Below are 14,270 nucleotides of genomic sequence, written 5' to 3'. Positions count from 1 at the left end.
TTCGTGGGCCAAATCAATGAGTCTGTTTTGGCCAGGCCTATCTACAAACTAAATGGTTAAATTAAAAAAAAAAAAAAAAAAATCCAAGGAACATTCTGTGTCATGTGAAAGTTATATGAAATTAAAATTCAGTGTCAATAAATAAAGTTTTATTGGAACACAGCCACGCTTATTCATTTACATCTTGTCTGTGGCTGCTTTCAGGCTACAGTACCACAGTTCAGTAGCTGCAACAGAGACCGTATGGCCTGCAAAGCCTAAAATATTTGCCAAGAAATTCAAAAAACCAAACCCGTTGCCATTGAGTCAATTCTGACTCATAGCGACCCTATATGACAGAGTAGAACTGTCTCATAGGGTTTCCAAGGGGCGGCTAGTGGATTTGAACTGCCAACCTTTTGGTTAGCAGCCTGAGCTCTTAACCACTACGCCACCAGGGCTCCACATATTTACTCCCTGACCCTTTATAGAAAAAGTTTGTCAACCCCTATTGATCATGTCACTCTTCTACTTAAAACCCTTCTTTAGCTTCCAACTGCCTTCGTGATCAAGTCCAGTGCTTGAAAGGAATTGGTTACTTTGGCTCCTATTTAATCTTCGGCTTAAATTTTACCATTTCCTTGCTTCCTTCTACCAGATCACCTCTAGCATACTGCTGAGTTCCTTAATCATGCCACGCTCCTTGTTTTCAGGTGTTTGTATATGGGGCATTCTTCTGCTTGGAAGACTTCCCTTCACTTCACCTGACCAACTTCTACTTAAACTTCAAGTGTCACTTCTTCTGGGAAGACTTGTTTACTCCTCTATGCGTGTCCATAGTCTTATAACCCTAATTGTAATTGTAGGTTCCCTTACATGTATATCCCACTAGATTATAAACTCCGGGAGGGCCAGTAGCTATGGCTGTGTTATTCCCCCACTGAATTCCAATGCCTAGAATGAATGGCATCTGGCACAAAGAAGGTGCCTAGTAAAAACAGCAAATGTTTAAATAAAGAAATGCTTCAGCATATTGAATGGATATATTGTTTTGTACACCACTTAAACTTTTTGTTTACTTAAAACAATTATTACATACCACATATCCCACAAAAAGAAATTGTTCTAGGTGGGAGAATGGTAACATGGTAAATGTTCTGTCAGTGAACAAACCATTTGGAAGTACATAACAGTTTAGACAACATTAATTTACTTTGATCTGATATGGAAGTAAACACAGTCCGTTTAATCTGTGTATACACTACATAGGCCCTAACTGATGTCTTCAAATTCTCCATCTTCAGCCCTCCAGTAATTTCTGTACATTTTCCACACTTTCACTAAGTCAGCAAGCTGAAAAGTACAACACCTTTATTCTCTACCAGCTCATATATATACCATTTTATGATGCTGTAAAACCTTTTTTGAAAATGGTGTGGGAATACATATTTCATACAAGTATAACTAAATAGTGTTTGCTGTTGTTGCTGTTAGGTGCCCTCAGGTCAGTTCTGACTCATAGCGACCCTATAGGACAGAGTAGAAGTGCCCCATAGGGTTTCCAAGGAATGGCTGGAAATAAAATAAAATAGTGCTTAGGTGCTGGAAACAGACAAATTTAGATTTGAAAGCTAGCTCTGTCATTAGCTGTATGCTCTTGAACAAGTTACCCAACTTTTTAGCCCTTGTTATCCTCAACTGTAAAATGGGATAAATAATAGTAGCTAACCCATAGGTTAATGAGATAATATGTATAAAATGCCTAATACTTAGCATAGAGCCTGGCAAACAATAATACTCAGTAAGTGTTAGCTCTTAAATTAATATTAATGCTATTGTTTCATAGGACTCACTGTCCCAAAGAAATAGCCCAACATCTGATAGTCCTTTCTCTTTAGAAAAGAAAAACAAAAAGTGCTGTTAAAGTAAGTATTGAAAATAAAAATAGTGAACTCTGTACCTTTTCTTAGGAACGTTACTCCCAGAAGATACTTTATCAGGTGCCTTGTAAGAATACATCTTCTCCAAATTACACTGCTTTTAAACATACAAAATTCCATTAAAAACATAAAATATTAGAAGTTTCAGAACTTTTAAGAATGAAGGAAATAAGATGCAAAGCTGATGATGACATTTTTTTTCCTCTGACCAACCAAGTCATCAAATAAACCATCTGAAAAATAAGCTCTTGAAATACCCACTTTTAGGGTCTTAAAGGTAGTTAAAATGTGATCCAATGTCCATTTCTTTCAAATCTATAAAGAATGCTCTGAGACACAGAAAGAGCCAAAGTTATAAAAATGATTCAATTATATTCTGCATACTGTATTTAAACAGCTGAAAATGTTCACCAGAAAACTGAATTCAGCATATCTGTCCATTACCCGAGTGCTCTAACTATCTTATGTAGGCCTGTGGGTAAGTACTTCATCTGTATAGTTACCTAAGATCCAAAACCAAAGCAAGAAAGTATGTGTGCATGTGTGCATAGCTTTAAGGAGAACATTTAGGAATCAGACTTCTTTTTCTATCAGCTCTAAGTATTGTAACATCTAAAAACTCCAAGCCAAGAAAGTCATAAAACAGGCTCAAAAGAATCAAAATAAGTTATTTTCTCAAATACTTCTGTACTATTCGTTTAACCCGAAATCATACACCTCATATTTTATTCTGTTCATATCACTTCTCTTTCCAAATTTTATGTTTTGTTATGTATGCCACTTTTCTCTTTAATTGGAAGGTAAGTAAAATATAAAATTTTAAAACAAGAGCTGCACCAATAATGAATGAAATAAATAAGAACCACTTTTTTTTAAAACAAACCTGCTTCTCTGCCGTTAATTCAATTGGTACTTGATTAAAGACACATGGTTCAGTGACTGAAGCTACAGCTTTAGAACTGAAAAATAATGAGATTAAATTACCTCAAATGTTAGGATGCAATTATCCACTTCATGACTCTTCATACCCCCAATCTCAGAAAGGCAGAGATTATATTACCATTTTAAAACTTAGAATTTTTAAATTGATTTTTTCTAGAAAAGCTCCGCAAGGTTTAAGAAGTTTAACAGGAAGAAACTGATAAGTGATCAATAACGGGTAAAGGTACTAAAAAGGTGGCAATAAGCATATTCCCTTTGCACCTTCTTCACATAACTAAACATGTGGTTTCTTCCATATTGATCTCAATCCTGCTTCTTTAATTAATGAAAAAAAGCTTTTTAAATACTATGGCCAGCTACCTCCTCTCAATCAAGAAAGTGTTCTTCATTTATCTTTCTCTCACTGACCCTTATTTCTAAACTAAAACAGGTATGCAAGAACATATCTTTATTCATTTTATTTGTGTGGTGTCTATAAACTGGTAGTACAGTTTAAATTGTATAAACAAAAACTCTAGAATTTAAAAAAAAAAAAAAAACTGAAAAATGAACCTTGGCAGAAGAAACTTCCTTGGACACAATTCTTCGTCAGCTTGAAGGATGAGTCTCTGAGGAAACTCTTCATTGGCTTTATCAAGCCAGTTTCTACCCTATCAAACATAAGAAGAATCTTTTAATGTACAGTGAGAAAAATTTAGTCAAACACGTAGACTTTTACAATGTTTACCTTTCTTGTAAGGGTGCAAATCTTTACAAATTTGTTACGCGTAGAAACTTCCACCAAGAATCCCTCAATTATGAGGTGACGAGAAAAAGCTTTCCACCAGCTCTCTGTCTGATCCTTGCCAGTGCCAAAGAAACAGTGGCTGCGATATTCATTTGGAAGACGCTGAGAATTCTGAAATTATGAATAAAATAAATATCTAAAAGTGCTTATTTAATTACACAGGTTAAGACACAAAACCACATATTGAGTCTTCGAATTTAACACCAAATTGAAGTTTTAAAAATATACAGAATTTTCTATTCATCCTGCTTGCTCTGAACACTTAACTCACATATACACACACATACATATTATATATATAATCAAAATAGTGTTCCTTTTGTGTTATAAATAAGGGCAAGAAATTTCAGATATAATTCAGATGCTTTCACAATATCTAGGTTTGGATATGTATTTGGAATAGCTTTAACTTTTGCTATTCAGATTTTTTATTCACTTCTTCATAATACTGTTTGAAAATCTGATCATAATCTACAGCTCAAGACTAGACTCGTGGGTGTTAAAAGGCAGTGTGACCCATGAGCTAGTCAGCAGTGAGTGGCAGTGAAGAGACTCACGGTTCCCACCGCAAGGCTGTTCTTGCGCTGCTTTTGGTCATGATGCTCTGCAAGTTTACTTAGTCATTTACGATTCAGCTGCTTCACTGAGATATACCAGGTAAAGCAGGTGCATGCTATATAGTTGATGCTTTTGAGGATTTTTCCCCTAAATGAAGAGAGAATTCCTATGGGAGCTCGGGAAAGCCATTAAGATCTAGAAATGTTGGGGAGCTAGTCTGTCATATGCAATTCTCTTGTCATCGAACGGAGAGGATTCTCCCTAACTTTACTCTTTCTACTTTTCCATTTACTTTCCCCATTTTACTACCTCTTTCATTTATCCTACACACTTAAATACTGCTTTTAAATGTATTAGTATAGGAACATAGGACTTTATGGGAAAATTGCTCCTTTCTAATCCATTTGTGGTGAATATGGCAGACTGTAATTCAAAGGTCCACTGTGACTTTTACTGCAGAATCTAGGAGGTTACAAATACCTTTTCTCAAACTCCCTTTCAGCTAGGGTTCTGGACATGATTTAAGTTCCACTAATAAGATGCATATTTGCATGACACGTACAAACAGGAAGTGAGGCAAAGGCTATCCCTCTGCTATTTTTGCAGACATGCATGACTGCAGAGGTGTTTGTTTTTCACAAGGAAGTGTTAGCAAAGAACCCAGCACACAACTTCTAGCTTTTTAAGGATCAAGAGGCATCCATTGTGTTGATAAGGATTAGAGCAGATGCATGGTGATTCCCAGAGCAAGCAGAAGGGCCTCCCTGCTTGTTACAGCTCCTACTCAGGTGCTGCAGTGACAGCTTCCCCAATGGACAGACAGCTTCTTGATCACAGAAGAGGCAGCAACTCCCCTGGTGGACTATTTTGCAATGTGACCTTTTCAACAATACTGTAAGCCATTTAATACTCGGTAATAATAAACACTTTTCTGTTTAAATTAGCTAGAGTGATTGTATGAGCTTTCTAAATAAACTCTGACCTATTTTAGCTCACATTCATTCTTCAAAAACACATCCCTTAGACATGTCAAGAGGTTACTGTCCCCTAAAAATTTCAATATACAATTTAAAATTTTACAAACAGTCATAGCCTATAATTCAACATTTCTACATTTAATCCAGATTCTACTGAATGTTTACCAAGCAATGCATATAAAAATTCAGGAACCAAAACTAAAAGAACATGGAATTAGTTCCAGGAGACATAACTCGGGTACTGTAGGCTCTCTATTATGAATGTGTTGGTTTTATTCAATTGATAAGAACGTTAGAGTTAGAGGGTCCTTTTGGAATATTAAAAATGTTAATAAGACAAGTGTTCTAAAATGGGTAGAACAAGAATGAATACTTATGCAAAGATATATTGCTTTCATATATGATTTTCCCAAGTGTTTGATGAAAAACAAAAATCGTATCATATATATTAATATACTTATGTTATTTACTACTACTTCTAAGGTATAGATTTGCAAAAACAGCCTAAATTAAGTTGATCTTTCACACAAAGGAAATTAGATTAAGTTCCCATCAGAGATTCAGCAGTGCCTACACACTGGGCTTAAAACACAGGCTTCTGATATACCTATCAGAAGTTAACAAAGGTAACGAGCTAACAGAGTCTGTAAAATGCTTTCTAGTAAATCTTAAGCATAAAAATAGAAATAGTTTTTTTATTAAAGCAGCTAAGTATAAATCTTAGTATTTTGATGATTATACTTGCAAAAATGTTATTAAGACAGACGAGGACAAATAAACACCCAGGTACAGTGTGGTACCTTTTTCCTTGTTAATAATCGCTCCCTACGCTAACCATGACTGCAGGTTGATTTGATTAGAATGTTTAAAAGAAAACATCCTAGAATTTCAGAGTTGGAAGGAACATTGGAGCTCTATGACCTATCATGGTCATTTTTACTCACACTGCTAACAAATAATTATAGGCTCAAAGATGTTAAGTCCCACCATGCATTTGTACTAGAACTGGTTGTCACTGAGTCGATTCCGACTCATCACGACTTCATGTGTGACAGAGTAGAACTGTACTCCATAGGGTTTTCGATGGTTGATTTTTCAGAACTAGATGACCAGGCCTTTCTTTCAAGGTGCTTCTGGGTGGACTTGAGCCTCCAACCTTTCAGTTAGCAGCCGAGCATGTTAACTATTTGTACCACCTAGGGACTCCATTTGTACTAGAGTTGGGACTAAAACAAAGGCCTCCTGACGGTTAGTTCTAATTTTTTATTACTATACCATGAATGTACTCACACACACACCCTTATACATACATACACATTAAACTGATTGTGATGAGTGTAGACTCTGGAGCTAGATTACCTGGGTTCAAGTCATAGCTCTGGTACTTACTAGCCTTTTTATTTTGGGTAAGTTACTTATCTGTGTATTTCCTCTTCTGCTATAAAAAAAACCAAACCAAACCCATTGCCATCGAGTCAATTCCGACTTATCTGCTATACAGTTATAATAAATAGTCTTTATCTCTTGGAGATGCTGTAAAGATTAAATGAGTAATGAGGAAAGTCTCTCTCAATAATATTACCTTTCTTTTTATTAGTTAACAGCTGATCCTTTTTACTCAGCCTGAATGTCTTAACCTGAAAGTAAAACCATGACTTAATATCTAGTCAGTTGCCCCTGGAACACTTGCTTATGGCTCTCTACATCTGCTAGTGGCTTACCTTTGTAGGAAGAGACTCTACCGCTGGCAAACTAACAACATCAGTAGTATGAAGTTTCCTAATCAGCACTTACTAGCTCTCCACGCACTAGAAATTGCTCTACTCTCTCCTTTCATAAGCGGAAAGCACCTGATGTGAACGGGCACATTTACTAGTCTGAAGCAATGAGAATCTTTCTAATCAGTAGGGGGCAATCATCTCTTCCTCTCATGATCAATAATCACTGTGAATATTGTGCCCTGTGTGAGAAAATTTACACTGTCATGTTTCCACGGCAAGCATCATGCACAGAATGAAATCTCTCTGCTCTTGGATAATGAACATCTTTCTCTTAAAGAAACACACTCCCCTTTCAACTAGAAATTCAAAGTTAACCAAGTGAAATTTTTTAAAAAAAGACAGTTAAAACAATACAATAAGGAGTTTCAATAACAAATGTTTAACAACTCCTCACTCTGAGCAAGCCTTCCTCCATTAATTGTAAGTGTTAACTTTCCAGATTAACCTGCTTGTGGAGTAAAACTGCCTGGGATGAGAAAGCCGCTATAGGGAATAAAAGGACTTGAGCACAGATTTTAAAGAGGGCAAAATTCTACACACACCGACACACACTCACACATGCACGCATGCACACACATCCCTTACCAACCAGAAATCTTCATTCTAGTATCTCTAGATCATTCGATCTATAAATACAAATTTAAAACTCTGTGTGAACAGTATATTAAACAAAAACGCACTAGACTAGTAGTCATGAGAACAGTTTTCTCATCCTGATTCTGGCACAAGTAACAGTATATCCTAGAGCCAACTCCTTTACGGTTCTGGGACTCAGTTGTCACAGCTGTAAAATAATGTGGTAGGATTAAGCGGTCTTTTTGCCAGTTCTAGCTCCAAGAGTCTATGGGACACAATTTCAAAAAGGGAAATTTTCATCTTGTTCCTTCTCTTTAAAAATTAGGTTAGAAAAATAAGGGGCAAAAATAAGTGACGTATCATAGAATGCAGAAACCTACTAATTGATGGGTGTGTGTTAGAATAAAGAGAGCAGAAAATTTAACTACTGGCCAGAGTATGAGACCCAAAGTATCAGTTTCTGATAAAATCAAATCTTTGCACCAGTACTTGACAGAAAAAACAAATTTTTTTTGACACTTCTGTTAATTACCTTATTTAAAAAAAAAAAATTTTTTTTTTCGGGGGTAGCAATTCTTTCCACCTGGAATGCCACATTCCCTTTCCTTTTTCCCTCATTCCATCTCAAAATGTCTAAGCCTACTAAATCTTGCCAAAATCTATGATACCCTCCACAAAATAGACATCTACAGTGATACCTTTGTAAAGACTTCTCTAATTTCCCCAGTTATTAACAATCTCTTTTCAGAACTTCAATAATACTTTACACCTATTCATACGTCCTTTATCTCTTTCTATGCTTTGTTATATGTATTTCTTCCCAACTAACACCTTCCATACTAGACAATGAATCTACACCTAATTCAAATTTGAGCTCCCCCCTCAAAAAACATAGTATAGTACTTTATACAAAATAGATGTTCAATAATTAGTGTAGCAAATAGTTATAAAATTTAACTCAAGAAGCTTTAAATCCCTATGTTCTTAAAAGTACAAAACAAGTCTACAGCTTCTGTTAAACATTTTAATTTTTTTTGCATGTCTCCCAGTTCCTTCAAGCCAAAGAATGTCACAGCTACCACTTCAGGGTTTGAGAAAGTCATTTCTTGAGCTGATATTCTATGAGCAAAACAAAACACAGCAACAAAAATAAAGTTACGATTATCTCTAGGAATTTATCTCAATCAGATGAAATAGCTTCTCCAGAAAATCAAATGGACAACAATCTCCCGTCTAGATAGTTTGATGATTATGAGGGATTAAAACTATCAATAGTCCCAATGGCTGCCTACAGTCAAATTATCTATCAAAAGTGTTATCCAATTCTGCAGCCATGAAAATATTTAGCACTTTCATAATATGATCAGGAAAGAGGTTTCACTTTATCTGGTTATACAAATTAATGACTGTGCTTCTGTTTTCCAATCTATAAAATTAAGATCACTGCATATCCTATCACTTATTCACACAAGGGTGTTTACAGATTTCTGTATGGTGGGCAAAATATTGAGATCCTGGAATAGGATGCATAATCATTTACACAATTTAGAATACTCATGTGTAAAGAGTGCTGCTGAAATTGTTTGTTATATATTTATATATCATCTCTTTAAATAAACTTTAATAGTTCCTGGTTTAAGACCCTTCTTATCTTACAGATCAAAATTATCTACAAAGACATTAATTATTCCTATAATTAGTTAAGGTGGATGAGTTACTAAATTCTCAAAGGGATTAGAATTCAAATCTTTTAAACAATATCCCAGTAGATGCCAAGATCACTGAAATGGAGGGGAGAAAACTTGCCTCATTTTCATCACAGTTAGTACCTACAAATTTCAGTTAAGTGGTACTTTTTAAAAAGTTTTAGACTTTTATCTAGCAAGGGTAGTATAAAATTTCACGAAGGATAAACTTCTTAATTTGAGGACTCCCAGAAGAGACTGCTGTATAAACGGTCTGAGTTGGTTTTCAAATAATAGGTGAAATCTGATCCCTCTTGTGACCAGTTCAAGTTTGTCGAGGAGCCCACTTACACTTATTTGTTGACATTGGATATGGCTGGGTTATTCCAAATTAAAACAAGGATAATTTTTATAAATTATACATTCAACTGGGATATACAGGTTTTGAGGGTGACAGAAAGAGAAGAGATTTTTTATAGGTCTCAGTTATATTTACTCAGTCCTTTGCAACTTAAATTCTTTTTATAAAAAATACAGTATCACTTATAGCATTTAAAACAAAGTTCCTAAGACAAGACTTCTACTGTTTAATTTCTAATCAAATTTGTGATTGAAAAACAAAATTTAAGACTCCAATCACAATCTAAAATCATCAATGCCTGACAAGTTAACATAAGTTTTTCAATATACTTCATTAAAAATATTTCAGAACTGATTAATATGTCCCTTTCCAAAATAAAAACTCAGAAAATATTTATATGAGGCATATGAGTATTTAACAAATAAATAGTTACCTAAATGATGAAAAAGCTGTACATACAAAATGATATTTTTAATCTCTACTTTTAAGTATGTATCTCTTGCTCTTGATTTATTCAACTCATATCAATACATAATACTTAGCTTTGCTTCATAGATTTGTAAATCAGGAATAAAATCAGATAAACAAAAGGACTACAGAAAAAGCTCTTTCATGTTAAAGATCACATCTTATTCCTATTTGTACCTGCAGGTGTTAGCATAATTCTGGTACATTAATAACTAAAAAAAAAAATAGCTGAATTGATTAATTATTTATCAGTAAAGCAAAAAAACAACTTCCTTAGAATTTTAAATACTTCTGGTAGGAAACAGAACAGAATGAAAGAAAAAATACATTGCCAAATAGTGGTACTGAACTTAGACATTTACAAAATAATCACCGTAAGTTTTGCTCAAAGAATTTAATAGCTGCCAGGGCACCAAAATACACAATTTTGTTCCTTCTGTCCCTTGACACACTGAAAGTTAACTTTACTTAATTATCCTAAGAAAGACCAGTCTAGGGAGGGACCCAATTGAAATGTAATAAACTAATACAGTGCTTCCAGACTGAGGTGCAGGGCTGAGCATCAGCTTGGGATGTGAAAACAGTACAGGTGATACACGCAAGTTTTGTCAAAAGTAATGAATGTAGTGCTTAAATGAAACTTAATATGACTCGCTGGGTTTCTAATCACTCATCTACAGCCAAAGTTACAATCATAATACAGCAAACCTCTGAAGAAAACTGTAATAAGAGTAAAAGAAGAACCATGCTGGTGATTCAGAGATATACTTACAGATCCTCGGAGAAATAAAATGGGAACCCCAATTCCAAACTGTTCTCCTAAAGCGTCCACAGCAGATAGCAGCTGGAATGCTTGTGGACCAAAGTCCTGTGATGTATCATCTGAGTCTTCAACGGAAAAGCAACGACTCAAGCTAAATGAGAATGTTATTAAAGCTTAGCCAAAGCATGCATCTTTAGAAATAAAAACTTAGCATAACAATTAGCCAATTAAAAAATATCTCAAACTTGCCAACTGCCTCAGAAACGACAAATAAAAGACAAAGACTTCCAAGAACAAGCATCTAAAATACAAAAAATAAACTCTTCTACAGCATCATAGATACGTTATGCTGATGGTTCTCAATTCTAGAGCCCCAGAATCCAAGAGTTTTAGTAGAAGTGCCTGGGGTCGTAGGCAGAAAAAGAAGAAAAAGAATGAGCAAGCAGAACTGCAGGATTACAGCTAGAACAGCTCCACTTAATCTATTATACAAAAACTGGGCTTATGTGTTAGGTTTTAGAGGAAGAAGAGGTTCATTGCAAAAAAAAAAACAAATCTCCTATGCAATAAATTATTACTTTAAATTTGAATAACTGTAAAATATTACACAAAGATTAAAAACCTTTCATTTAAGTCTTTTTCAAGTTAAATTCCTAAGCAATCCTTCAGGTAGATTTGAAAATATCATTGATACAAATGAGAATTCTTCAAGTAGGTGGAGAACAAAAGGACCCCTTGAGAAAATCAGTACAGTTCAATTACCTAATTCAATTGCTTTCTTCATAATAAATAACTTTGAAATAGCAATAAAAATATATTCAGTATTCCAGAAATAAAAATGTGTTTGGGAGAAAAATAATGGTTAGGTTTTTATTCTCCTATTCTAACCTCTTTACTAAGATACTTCGCTCATTAAATTTTTTTTCTAATGAGTATCTAAAGCTACCAAATTCTCAAGCACCACTTATGCCATATCTTACTAACTTTAATGTATATTATTTTAATTATAACTAAATTTTAAATTTTTTTAATTTTCATTTTGATTTCTTCTTGGAAAGTTGAATTATTAATAACTTATTTTTCATTTCCAAACGCACAGGGATCTTTTTATTTATCCTCTTATTTACTCCTAACTCAACCACATTCTGGTCAGATAATGTGGTCTGTTTGATACCAATCCATTGAAACTTTCTAAGACACGCTTACAGTCTAGTACAGGGATCAGCAAATTTTCTGCAAAGGTCAGAAGTAAGTATTTCAGGCTTTGTGGTTCATATGTTCTCTGTGGCAACTACTCAGCTCGACTCTGCAAAAGCAGTCATAAATGACATACAAATGAAAGGGCATGGCTGTGTTCCAAGAAAACTTTATAAAAACAGGCAGTGGGCAGGATTGGCCCATGGATCATATTTTGTGAACCCCTGCTCTAATACATAGTCAACTTTTATAAATATTCCATGTATGTTTGAGAAGTCTCTAATTCAATACTTCACAACCAGCGTGCTACAAATGGGTAACAGGTGTGCTGAAATGTCAATCACTTCAGACCTTAGGGTTCTGGACCAAACCTGGGCTCTAGCAAAATTAATCCAGTGTGCTATATAAATATTGTCATTATCTAGATGGGTCATGAAGTAGAAAAGCTTGAGAAACATGGCTCTAATTATTTGATACAGGGTTCTATCTACTATATGTCCAGTAAATCAAACTTACTACTGTGCTGATCAAATGTTTCCATAGCTTATTAATTTTTTGATTCCTTAACCCACCAACGGGGTCCTGGTGGCACACTGGTTAAGCATTTAGCTGCTAAGTAAAAGGTTGGCAGTTCGCTCCTTGGAAACCCCACAAGGCAGTTCTACTCTGTCCTACAGGGTTGCTGTGAGTAGCAATTGACTTCATGGCAATGGGTTTGGTTTGGTTTTAGCCACCCAATAACTAAAAATTTTATCCAACTCTTCATTTTGATAGCAGACTTGTTGATTTCTTACAGCTGTTTCGTCAACTCATGCTTCAACTATTTGGAGGATTTTTTTTTTTTTTAAGGTACATAAAACTATTCTATTTGTTGGTGAAAGAACCATTTGCCATTATACAGAAACCATCTTTGTGATAGTTAATGTTATGTGTCAACCTGGCTAGGCTATGATTCTCAGTGGTCTGACAGACACTGGACTGGTTGCTGTTCCGTAATGTGATATAATGTAATTACATTCCATGACGTAATCTGATGTGATCAGCCAATCCGCTGAAAGGAGTGTTTCCTTGGAGTGCGGCCTGCCTCCAGAATATAAACAGATGCGCGCTCTCTCAATACTGTACTCTTCTCATTGCCTGACCTCTAGTTTAGTTTCTGGGTTGTAAGCCTGCAGAAGTCTCCAGTCTGTCACCTGACCCGCAGATTTTGGACTGCAAGCCCTGCAATCCCATGAACCAGCAGAGGTTTCCAGCCTGCCGCCTGACCCTACGGATTTGGGACTTGCCAGCCCCGGCAACTGCATGAGCCATTTCCTTTAAGTAAATCTTGATGCCCGGCTTGACATTGTCCAGGGAAGGTGACAGGTCCCCAGGACGCAGGGGACACACGCAGAAGGGGCTGCCATGCACCGGCTGTCGGTAGAGCAGCATGGAGAGAAGCAGCTCACACTCGGTGCGCGAGACGTACATCAGCTCGTATGTGCCACTGTTGTGGTCCACCACAGGTACCGGAAGGCACAAGCCGTAGGCTCCCGTGATCGCAGTGCACAGCTCTGCCCTGCCAGTGCGCACCAGCCGCGCGTCCTTGTCTTCGGTAGTGACGGTGAGCGAGGCAGGCTGGCCAACTAGCGCCTGCTGCAGGCCCTCGCCTGTGGCCACCGTCTCGTGTGCAGTGGGGCTGATGGTGAGCAGCGCCCCCACACTGAGCGCCGATCGCTGCAGCCCGTAGACCTCAAAGGCCAGTTCCAGCTGCAAGTTCTCGTGTGGACACTCTGGGAGGTCCTGCAGGCGCTCTTCCACGTGCTTGCGCACAAGCACCACTTCCGAGGCTGAGCACAGGTGCAAGGCCTGCTCCACAAAGCTGCAGCTGCCAATGTGCTCCTGACTCTGGCACAATGTGTCTAACTGGGACTGCAACACCTTCTGCTTGGCCCCACAAATGGCCTCCAGGTCACCATGTGCTGCTGGAGCACTTGCTCCAGGTCCTCGAAGGCTGCACTGATCTGCACCAGGGCCTCTAGCTTGTGCTCTTGCAGCTGCTGGCTGATACCCCCGACTAAGGCAATAGCTGCAGACAGCTGTGGCAGTCCGCCGCCCACCATTTGGAGCTGGTGTTGCGATGCCATGTCTCGCAGCAGTCCGCCGCCCACCACTTCCAGCTGGCTCTGCAAGGCCACGTCCCGCAGCAGTCCGCCGCCCACCACTGGGAGCTGGCGCTGCGAGGCCACGTCCCGCAGCAGTCCGCCGCCCACCACT

At 37.1% G+C, this 14,270-nt stretch overlaps 1 protein-coding gene and 1 pseudogene across 5 annotated transcripts in view; both read right to left on the bottom strand.

Annotated features, from left to right (window-relative positions):
- WRN (WRN RecQ like helicase) overlaps positions 1-14,270 on the bottom strand; it is a 127,229-nt gene that overhangs the window by 27,208 nt on the left and 85,751 nt on the right. For 4 of the 5 annotated variants that reach the window (XM_023737835.1, XM_023737834.1, XM_023737837.1 and 1 more), the window contains 5 exons: positions 10,827-10,968; positions 3,589-3,759; positions 3,414-3,511; positions 2,803-2,878; positions 1,940-2,016 (listed from right to left, as the gene is read on the bottom strand). In XM_023737835.1, coding sequence (XP_023593603.1) covers positions 1,940-2,016; positions 2,803-2,878; positions 3,414-3,511; positions 3,589-3,759; positions 10,827-10,968 — 564 coding nt within the window. The remainder of the gene's footprint in view (positions 1-1,939; positions 2,017-2,802; positions 2,879-3,413; positions 3,512-3,588; positions 3,760-10,826; positions 10,969-14,270) is intronic. The other variant, XM_023737836.1, reaches the window with a different exon arrangement.
- LOC105756653 (tripartite motif-containing protein 3-like) overlaps positions 13,017-14,270 on the bottom strand; it is a 2,011-nt pseudogene continuing 757 nt past the window's right edge.

The sequence above is a fragment of the Trichechus manatus genome, unplaced genomic scaffold, assembly GCF_000243295.1.
Source record: "Trichechus manatus latirostris isolate Lorelei unplaced genomic scaffold, TriManLat1.0 scaffold00109, whole genome shotgun sequence".
NCBI classification, from domain to species: domain Eukaryota; kingdom Metazoa; phylum Chordata; class Mammalia; order Sirenia; family Trichechidae; genus Trichechus; species Trichechus manatus.
Note: the sequence above shows the minus strand (reverse complement) of the source record. Positions and strands in the feature narration are given on the sequence as shown.